The sequence below is a fragment of the Cebus imitator genome, unplaced genomic scaffold (assembly GCF_001604975.1).
Source record: "Cebus imitator isolate Cc_AM_T3 unplaced genomic scaffold, Cebus_imitator-1.0 Scaffold181, whole genome shotgun sequence".
NCBI classification, from domain to species: Eukaryota; Metazoa; Chordata; class Mammalia; order Primates; family Cebidae; genus Cebus; species Cebus imitator.
Genome location: NW_016107496.1, coordinates 2,543,481 through 2,554,570, shown reverse-complemented (window position 1 = coordinate 2,554,570; position 11,090 = coordinate 2,543,481). Strand labels below are relative to the sequence as shown.

At 38.5% G+C, this 11,090-nt stretch overlaps 1 protein-coding gene across 1 annotated transcript in view; it reads right to left on the bottom strand.

Moving 5' to 3' along the window:
* Positions 1-11,090, bottom strand: part of DIP2B (disco interacting protein 2 homolog B) — a 275,455-nt gene that overhangs the window by 64,377 nt on the left and 199,988 nt on the right. The window contains exons 8-12 of the mRNA XM_037744659.1: positions 9,344-9,541; positions 7,299-7,390; positions 5,068-5,178; positions 2,716-2,839; positions 1,988-2,097 (exon numbers count right to left, since the gene is read on the bottom strand). Of these exons, the coding sequence (XP_037600587.1) occupies positions 1,988-2,097; positions 2,716-2,839; positions 5,068-5,178; positions 7,299-7,390; positions 9,344-9,541 (635 nt within the window). The remainder of the gene's footprint in view (positions 1-1,987; positions 2,098-2,715; positions 2,840-5,067; positions 5,179-7,298; positions 7,391-9,343; positions 9,542-11,090) is intronic.

Here is an 11,090-nt window from a genome sequence, read left to right as displayed (position 1 = left end):
TAATTTTTTTTTTTTTCCTAATATGGGTTGTCACCAAGAAGTACTGGGATTAAAGGCATGAGCCATCTTGCTGGCTTATCTGTTTGTCTTTTAAACATACTCAGATCTCTTCCATCTTTAAAAACAATCATCCTTGCATCCAATAATAACCCATCACCTATCAGAGCTATTGCTCACTCTCTTTCTTTTTTTGCAGTCCTCCTGTCTTGGCCTCTTAAAAGTCCTGGGATTACAGACAGACATGAGCCATTGTATCCAGCCTCTCTAGTGTGGTGGCATGATCTTGGCTCACTGTAACTTCTGAATTCTGGGTTCAAGTGATCCTCCTGCCTCAGCCTTCCACGTAGCTGGGACTACAGATGTGCACCATCATCCTCAGCTAATTTTTTGTATTTTTAGAAAAGACAGGGTTTCACTATGCTGGCCAGGCTGGTCTCATACTCCTGACCTCAGCATCCATTAAGTGCCAGGATTACAGGCATTAATCACTATGCCCCACCCCAATCTCTCTTTTTTAATTTAATTTTTTAAAAATTATTACTTTAAGTTCTGGGGTACATGTGCAGAACATGCAGGTTTGTTACACAGGTATACCTGTGCCATGGTGGTTTGCAGCATCTATCAACTTGTCATCTAGGTTTTGAGCCCCACATGCATTAGGTATTTGTCCTAATGCTCTCCTTTCCCTTTGCCCCCCCACCCCTCAAGAGGCACCAGTGTGTGATGTTCCCCTCCCTGTGTCCATGTGTTCTCACTGTTCAACTCCCACTTATGAGTGAGAACATGTGATGTTTGGTTTTCTGTTCCTGTGTTAATTTGCTGAGAATGATGGCTTCCAGCTTCATCCATGTCCCTGCAAAGGACATGAACTCATTCACCCAGCCTCTCTTTTCTACAGCCAATTATTTGAAGTTCTCTCTACTTGTTATTATCAGTGTTCATGGTTCAATGAAGTTCCCCCAAATCTTTAAAAAAGTTTTATTGATGTGCCTGTTCATTAATTCAACAAACAATGGGTGAGCATATGTCTCACACAGGATACAGAGTGGTGAAGGCTACAACTTTTAGAGTTAGACCTGATTGAGTCTAGCACTGCCATTTTTGAGTCACGGGGCCTCTAGTTATCTACTGAAATTCTTTTAAGTCTTAGTCTCCTCATCTATAAAGCAAGTTTAATAATAAACCAAACCTCACAAGGTACTTGTGAGGACTAAATGAGAAAATGCACCTTAAAGCATTCAGCCTGGTGCCCGGTATGGGCTTGGATTTGCTTAATCCCTCAATGAGATCATGCTGCCAATCGCATTCCTACACCAACCTAAATATCAAACCTTCTAGCCATTTGTTTCTTTTTGCTCTTTATCCTTCATCTACCAATTTGTTCTTTTAAGCAGAGTTATTTTCCCTCCTCATTTTTCCATTCTCTTGCCCCCAATCTCTCTAAATAAGCAGCAGAGACATTTCCCTGGAGGGCAGTGGTGCAATCTCGGCTCAGTGCAACTTCCGCCTCCCAGGCTCAAGCGATTCTCCTGCCTCAGCCTCCTGAGTAGCTGGGATTACAGGTGTGCGCCACCATGCCCAGATAATTTTTGTATTTTTAGTAGAGATGGGGTTTCACCATGTTAATCCCAAACTCCTGACCTCATGATCCACCCACCTCAGCCTCCCAAAGTGCTGGGATTACAGGGCCACTGCGCCCAGCCCAGCACATTATTTCTTAAATGTCTGTACTACCCTAAAGTCTTTAGTAACTTCCTTGCATGAAGAATCAATTTTTTTCTGTCATTCTCTTGAGCGTATATTTATGATCAGAATAATTAGAATAGAAGATCTACTACAAGGTATTTTACAAGCCAAAAGATGGAAATCTCACAGAGCAGGAGGATCTTCTAATATTAACCTTGCAAAAATTTAGTTTATATTTTGAAAGGTGGCAAGCAAAGCCAAAGGAAAAGCCTGAAAGTGTATTTTACATCTTAAGACTTACCTCAATGTAAGCCGGTTCTGTCCCAGCAGGTGAGATGTGTGGCTGCCAGTCTTTTGGTGGCTTTGAAAGGTACTTGGAATCTGTTACAACCCATTTGAGCCGGGGCCAACCTAAATCAAACCCAAAGTGAAAACTGAATTGCCTAAGCCATCAGGAAAGGAATTCACATTGAACTGGTCATAAATTTTAAATATCAAGAGACCAAATTAAGATCATTTTATAATCAATAAGATACTTAGTTTTTATTAGTTTTTAGCAATAAATCACCAGACAATTATACCTTCTTTCAAAAGTACAATCGTTCCACATGCTAATTCCAGGCCTTGACGTTACCTCAACAACTGGGAGGTCCATTTGGCAGTGGAAGTCTACTGAGGTTAGTGGTCTATCCTCTGTCTCTACATGTAGCATTTAGCTTTAATGTACAGAGTAGTAGCTTTTTCCAACCATCAGCATAAAGGTTAAGGGTGTGGGCTGTGGAATCAGACAGATTTGGGTTCAAATTGCTGCTATGCCATTTATTAGCTGTGACTTTGGGCAAATTACTTAACCTGTCTATTTCTGTTTCCTCACCGGTAAAATGGGAATAATAATGGTACCTACTTCATGAGAATATGAGAATTAAATAGAACATATATGTAAAGTACCTAGCTATTACTAAATTAAAAAGCTAATTAAAGCATTCAGTTTAAACTTTTAACTGATAATTCAAGTACAATATTACTAACCTTTAAACTGTACAATTTCTCCATTCTGGGTTTTTGGCAGTCCTTTTAGACAAACTTCACTGGTAAGAGCTAAGGCAATACCACAGCTTCCTAGCAAGAAGCCAATCTGCTGACCTCCAGCATCCTGTGGAGAAATGATAATGAACATGGTAGGGGAGCGAATGTGAGCACACCCGTGCCCATATCTAACACTTAGTAATGCTCTGGCACTTTGTGTGATAACATTCATGGAGCCCCACCAATATCTGGCAATTGTCAAAATCCAATGGCAATGTGTTCTTCCAAATAATTTCTACAATATGAACATTTCCTGAGCATAAATCAAGTATTTTATTAACCAGACATGACTAATGACAAATCCTACCAGCTAAATGTAACCATTTTTGCAAGAGTCAGTAATGATCCTCTTTTAGATTAGTTTCAAGCAAATTAAATAAATGCTAACATGGTTATCTTCCCCTACCTCGCCCCCAAAATTCAAGAGAAAAGCAAGTCAGGTCTGAACAAAATAATGTAAATGGATACTAAATGTCTAAGATGAAAATGAAAGTCAAGGGATGAATATACCAAATCTGTAAACTCCTTTTATTTTTCTGTTTTAAAGGGGGTAGATTTAAGCCTTACAACAAAAGCAACAAAAGATACAGTCTAAAACATTTCCGTTAAAATGTCATCTTACAAGTATCATTATGAAACCACACAACTTCTGCCAACATAATAATTTAAGAACAACCATATAATTTCCTGATCAAATGAAGAATATTACATCCCAACAACTAGAGTTTTGGGGATGTTATCATTTTGTTTTTTATTCCTTTCAGAAATGCTTTTTCTTTTCTTTCTTTTCTTTTCTTTTTGAGATGGAGTCTCTCTCTGTCGCCTAAGCTGGCAGGTAGTGGCATGATCTTGGCTCACTGTAACTTCCACCTCCTGGGTTCCAGCTATTCTCCTGCTTCAGCCTCCCAAGTTGCTGGGACTACAGGAGTGCACCACCATGCCCAGCTAATTTTTGTATTTTTAGTAGAGAAGGGGTTTCATCATGTTGGCCAGGCTGGTCTTGAACTTCTGACCTCAAGTGATCCACCTGCCTCGGCCTCCCAAAGTGCTAGGATTACAAGCAAAGGCCACCATGGCCCAGCCAATTTCTTTTTTTTTTTTTCCTGAGACAAGATCACGCTTTGTCTCCCAGGCTGGAGTGCAGTGCCGTCATCTTGGCTCACTGCAACCTCTGCCTCCTGGGTTCAAGTGATTCTCCCACCTCAGCCTCCCGAGTAGCTAGGATCACAGGCTTATGCCGCCACACCTGGCTAATTTTTGTATTTTTAGTACAGATGGGGTTTCACCATGTTGGTCAGGCTGGTCTTGAACTCCTGACCTCAGGTGATCCATCCACCTCTGCCTCCCAAAGTGCTGGGATTTCAGGCATGAGCCACTGCGCCTGTCAGATTTCTTTTAAATCCACATCCTCATCTTTGACATCAGCCAAAGTCAAATAATAAACTGCATGACAAATTAGCATCAAATGGCTCATGGAGAAATCACTCGGTCAAACATGGAAATCTGTTACATATGCTTCATTTTAGTTGGGCTGATGTATTGTCAAAGTAAAGTCTTATAATCCATAGAAGTAATATGCCATCACTCCAACACCTTCCACCTAATGGAAATCCTAGGTCATATGATACAGTTAGAGGAAATCCCTTTACAAAAAGTTCTCAACTATTGTAAATGTGGATTATCTATAGTCTCTGAAGCAAGAGTGGTATTCTTTATAAATGATCATTGTTGAAAATCAAGTATGCCCCCATGATATTTTATTTTATATTCTGAAACAGAGTCTTGCTTGCTCTGTTGCCCAGGCTGGAGTGCAGTGGGGCATGATCACAGGTCACACTACAGCCTCAACCTCCTGGGCTCAATCAATCCTCCCACCTCGGCTTCTCAAATATCGGGGACTACAGGTGCATGCCACTATGCTTAGCTAGTTTTTTACTATTTGTAGAGATGGGGTCTCCCCATGTTTCCCAGGCTGGTCTCAAACTCCTGGGCCCTGCCACCTCAACCTCCCAAAGTGCTAGGATTAGAGGCGTGAGCCACCGTGTCCAATTGCCCCTGTAATATTTAAATAATATATAATACTATACAAATTCTATCTTAAGTTGAAAATATGTTATTTGCATGACATTTGTAAATATTTAGTAAATAATTTTTCTACAAATTTCACGTTTTTCGAAAGTGAAGCTGAGTACTTCCAAAAATGGTCCAACAGTTTTAAAAGTTGTGACTGCATCTATCCAAGAACCCAATGCCTGCCATGTCAGGCTACGTTCCTCTTAAATTTAGCAATGTTACCTTTCTGGTAAGAGGTACCTCTATAGGCACTGGAATCACTTCTGCCAGGAGGCATCCATAAAAAGCCACCATAAACATGACTGGATCATTGTTGGGGTAAACCAGGGCTACCTAAAATTCATAATGACATTCAATTTAACAGAGGAATAAAACCATACTAAAGCTTTCAATGTCACTCTCTGTATTATATTTATCATGAATATAATAAATCAACCTATTTAACAGCCATCTGCTCTAAAGGAAATTAAGTTACTGAGATAGAGACACAAATCTAAAAAGATCTCCAACATGCCCATGATTATACTACATATTTTGGGAACTATAATGCGTTTATCCTCATCGTCATCACAGTTTTTCACTTAATTCTTTTGGTGATTTAGGAGCAAACAAACCACCTTAAGCATTAAGTTAATTAGTTAGGAAACCCAAGGCAATTTACTTTAGTGTAGGGCTAAGGCAATAAAATAAAGGTAATGGATCTCTCCAGATAGAACAGCCTATTAAGGAATAGGCTTTACATCTTTCAGAGAGAGCCTATAACTGTGGATTGACTTGATCACCATGTTCAGGCCAACAGAAGTTTTCTTACTCTTTAATTCATTGTATTAATCCTTACTCCCTTACCCAACAATGCAAACGTTCTAGCAGGAGGGCATTTGGTAATAGGCGTAAGCAATACTGGCAGAAACCATATGGATATGCAGTTAACTGATTAACAGAACATAAACAGTGAAACCTCTATAATAAGTTCAAACCTGTGATCCCACCTGTAACATATCACAGAGATAAGTGACTTTTCCCAGTTTACTCAAGGAATGCAAAAACACAAAAGTCACTACCATTGTGGTTTGTTACTTGGCTTGGATACTCCCAGATTAACATTTGAAACTTAATCATGTCATGAGACTTGTTTCCCCTTCTTTTGCTTTCAAATTATTTTAACTCACTCCCAAGAGAAGTTCACTTTTGAACTTTTAAATTTTCCTAGAGTTCTGGAAAATTAATTCCACAAGACATTTAAACAATCCATTTCCTTCCTGCGCACATTGTCCATGTTGCTAGGGAGACACAAAATCACCATCTTTGCGTTCAGGAGAACCAGGAAACGCTCATGTGTCACATTTATAAGTAAAAGCCATCCTTTATGTGCCCTTTGTCACAATGCAAAAGAATTTTTAACAGGCCTAGTTTAGGAGATTCCATAATCATAAGCCTAATAAAAAGAAGACTATTGTGTAGTTGGTATTCATTCTATGAATTCCAAATAAAAAGTAATGGTAAAAAGTAATCATATTTAGAAAGTCATTAATAGGAAAAATATCTTCAAAATATAAAAAAAATAGTTTAATGTCACCTCAAATTAAAGGAGAAATAAAAATATGTCAATTAGTTTTTTCTCAAAAGTAGCATGAATCTTCCTTTCTTTTCACATAAAACCACAGAAAATTGTTTTAAAAGATGTATGAGGCTTTTTTGTTGTTGTTGTTAGACAGGGTCTCACTCTGTTGCCCACACAAATGAAGTGGCAAGAGCATGGCTCACTGCTGCCTTGAACTCCTGGGCTGAAGCAATCCTCCCGCCTTAACCTCTCAAGTAGTTGGGCCTACAGGTAAGTGCCACCATACCCAAGTAACTTAAAAAAAAAATTATTACTATTATTATTATTATTTTTTAAAGATGGGGTCTCACTATGTTGCCCAGGCTGGTCTAAAACTCCTGGCTTCAAGTGATCTTCCCACCTTGGTGTCCCAAAGTGCTGGGATTACAGCTGTGAACCACTGTACCCAGTCCTGTTTGAGGCATTTTGTAAAGAGGAGAAAAAAAAAAATCAAAGAGTAAGTTTTGTTGCTGTTTTTTTGTTGTCTAAAGATTCAAATATTTATTTCTGAAAAGACTAAGGTTTCTCCTTCTTTTTATTAGCACCCAAAGATTTTAACTGATTGACAATTACAGGAGAGGACATGTGAATTTCCTTCAACCTATAAATGTGAGAATTATCACCTGGCATTGGGCTAACCTGGGTTGGAACCAAATTATTTTTGTTTTTCCAAAAGTAAGTGTTATATTGTCACAGAGAGGGGGGAAAAAAGTAAGCATTTAATGTCATTTCTTACAGTTTGTACAAAAAAAAAAGAGTTATATACATTTTCCTGTTGTGTATTAAAACTTCAGAATATTAGCATATTAGAAAACAATAAACACCGTCTCCCTAAAACCAAAATGCCAATTACCCTGTCTCCAGGTTTTAACACAGGTTCATTTTTGGTCCCCAGTTTATTAAGAAGTGTGTAGGCCAACTTTAAACTTCTGCTCCACAACTTTCCTGGAAAAAGAAAAAACAACAGTCATAGAGAAAAAAAAACAGGTCTATCTCAATGAAAGAACATTCGGATCATCAGTGCAGTTAATGAGACAACGGCCACTTCCAAATGATGGGGTAGATGAGTAACATTCACCCCCCAACACACAGTAAGCCTCCCCACAAAAGCTTTATATTCATTCTAGTTTACAAAAGCCAGTCCTGCCTTTAAACAGAAATAAAACATCATCAGATGCTCATCTTGGTTTACATAATGTTCCAAATTCTTTTCTGAAATAACCTGCATATCCTTAGAAATAATTTGATGTAAACTGATCACACTGAAAGGGAGGAAAACAATATTTTTAATCACAGGACTGAAAATCAGAAGAATACTTCTGTTCCAAGCCTTAAGAAAAAAAAAAAAACAACAGAGTCTTGCTCTGTTGCCCAGGCTGGAGTGCAGTGGTGTGATCTCAGCTCACTGCAACCTCTGCCTCTCGGGCTCAGGTGATTCTCACCTCAGCCTCCCAAGTAGCTGGGACTGCCAGTGCATGCCACCACATCCAGCTAATTTTTGCATTTTCAGTAGAGATGGAGTTTCACCATGTTGTTCAGGCTGGTCTTGAATTCCTGGCCTCACGTAATCCACCTGTCTCAGCTTCCTGAAGTGCCAGGATTACAGACATGAGCCACTGTGCCCTGCTAGCTTTTTAAAAAATTTACAAATATGGGAGGCTGAGGCAGGAGAATTGCTTGAACCCAGGAGGCGGAGATTGCAGTGAGCCGAGATTGCACCACTGTACTCCAGCCTGGCGCCTGGCGACAGAGCAAGACTCTGTCTCAAAAAAATATATATATATATATTTTTACAAATATCTTCAGAAATGTTCTAAGCTTTTTCTGAAAAATCACTTATATAGGTGGTATCAGATACTTCAGAAAACTGCAAAGCAAAATCATGACTCAAATGATTAAACATTTCATACCACTGTAATTTAGTGAAAACAAACACTAAAATGGAAATTATCTTTATGAACATGTGGATGTATTCATAGATGTTAAATAAACATGCAAAGATTTGGCCAGCGAAATGCTTTCTTTAAGGGTTATATGAATGAAATTTATATATCGCTTCTGAGGTGAATGTTAAAACAATTTTGGCAAAAACAAACAAAAAATGCTTTTCTTTTCCTAATCCCTCCCCTCAACCACCCTTAGAAATCTTATTTTAGATTATGAGAAAAGCAAAAGAGAAATCAGGTTATTTTAAATAGCTATGTTATTTTATAGACAATTTATTCAGAGGAGTATCCAAAGTTTAAACTATGTCAACCTGCGTAATTCTTCAAATAAAACCTTGTTTTTCTTCAAAGATTATTTTCTATCTAGGTCTATGGACATTGTGCTCCACTTGCAAAGGAGAAAAGGAATCTGTTTGAATAAACTAGTACAAAATCTCATAGCCCAGGGTTGACCCCATTTTTCCTTGATGTTATTTTAAAAAGAAAAAGAAAAACTTTAGCTGGTATGCGAAACTAAACAAAAAAGTACTAATTTTTTGTTCATTACAGAATTTTGTGCCTATTACAATCAAGAAGCAGGATGGAATAAAGATTTAACAAGTAATCAGTTTCAATTGTTAGATAAAACCATCTGATTTTCACCATACATCATTTATAATGACCAAATGTTTTTCTAAAATCCTTTTGCAATGTGTTTAAAACATCTGCGGATGTACAAAGTCTCTTTTCTTTTTGCTGTCTTTTAAACATTAGCTGGCTTGCAAATGTCACTTTAGCAAATGAAAATATTTGGCAAGAGCTTTACTTAGAACTTAGGATCCTATTAAATTATTGAAAAAAATCTACTGAAACATAATGACCAGCAACTGAAGTATCTAGATAAAAACACTACACATAGTATTCTGAAGAACTCTCAGGAGAGAAGGAAGAATCTGGAATCTTGCAGACTTACCATATGTAAGAGTGTAAACTGGTTTCCCTGTCATGTCCAGTGCAGTCAGACAGGAGCATTTTGCTTGAGTAGTACCCCAGCGCTGCAGGGCAGATTCAAGAGCAGGAGGCCAGTTACAGATGACTCCTAAAGGCTCTCCTTTCACAGGGGTCATTTGCCGTCCCTCCGGCTTGGGCTGGTTGGGGTCTGGCTGAGGTACTGTACCAAGAAAATCCCAGTGGGTGAAATGAGTACAAATACCAATGAACACAACTTAAGTCACTAATCCCAGCTACATTTTTCTTTTTCACTTCATATTTACCTGGTTTAAACTCACTTTGAGAAAGGACATGGTTAGAAATCATGGTCTGCAAACTGGGCCTTAATTCAATTTTCCACTTAAATATGAAATCATATTCAATATGTTTTTTTAAATTTATGTAGTTTTATATTCAATATGTTTTATGCAATAAACAAATCCTGACCCTGACAAAGCAAATCACTGCATATACAGAATAGCACAAAATATACATTTTTTGTAACAATTCCACAATGTTTAGTAAATTGGTTTTTAAATCTATACAATTTGTGTCCAGTGTAAGAGAACTGGGTTCTTCCACACCAGATTATGTTTAATGAGAAAGCCCAAGTTTACATTCACTTTTTACTGGTATTACCTTAGGCAAATTGATTTATATGAGCTTTGCTTTCCTCAACTGTAAAATGGGGATAGTAACAGTCATACCTCAGGGTCATTACTTCACTCAAACAGATAATGGGCATAAACCACAACATCCCATGTCTCCAGACCTCTGCACTCATCTCGTATGGCCTATCCCTTTGCCTCCTGGTGAATTCTTACTCATCCTTGTCAGGACTCAGCTAAAAGAGCACATTCTCTGCGAACCAGCCCCAACTACCCCCTGAGAAGACTATTGCTTCCGTAGTGCTCCCATGTTGCCCTTAGGAAAGCACTGAGGATCCTCAAGGACATTTTTCACTGTACAAGTTTTCCCCCACAAAGTCTGATGGCTTCCTGAGGAAAGGGGTAGTAGCTCTTACTCCCCTTACTGCCTATAGTGCCTAATACTTCAAGGTTGTTCAACAGTATCAGCTGAATTGGACTGAATTTGGGTGTGCGTGTGGTGGGGGGAGCTAATTATTAACATGTTCATTCCAGAAATTGGGGGTGAATATTTCATATCCTTTCACAGATAAAACAAAAGTCCTCTTAATTTTTCTAAAATGAACAAGTATTATTCAAATAATAAAATTCAAAAAAAGAATCCTACATTTTCTTTCCTTTTTTTTTACAAGACAGTCTTGCTCTGTTGCCAAGGCCAAAGTGCAGTAGAGTGATCTCAGCTCACTGCATCCTCCACCTCTTGGGTTCAAGCACTTCTCCTGCCTCAGTCTCCCAAGTAACTGGGATTACAGGCATCTGCCACCATGCCCGGCTAATTTTTGTATTTTTAATAGAGACAGGGTTTCTTTCACCTTGTTGGCCAGGCTGGTCTTGAACTCCTGACCTCAGGTGATCCACCTGCCTCGGCCTCTCAAAGTGCTGGGATTACAGGTGTGAGCCACTGCACCTAACCAAATGCTACATTATCATAGCAGGAAAGATAATTTACACATGGAACAAAAAATCAAGTATTTACTGAGTTCCAACTATCTTCACAGGGTGTGATAAACAATGAGAAAATAAATGCTGCATACATCATTCTTTGTACAAACATTAAACCTAATAAGTGCTTAGTGCAAGGAA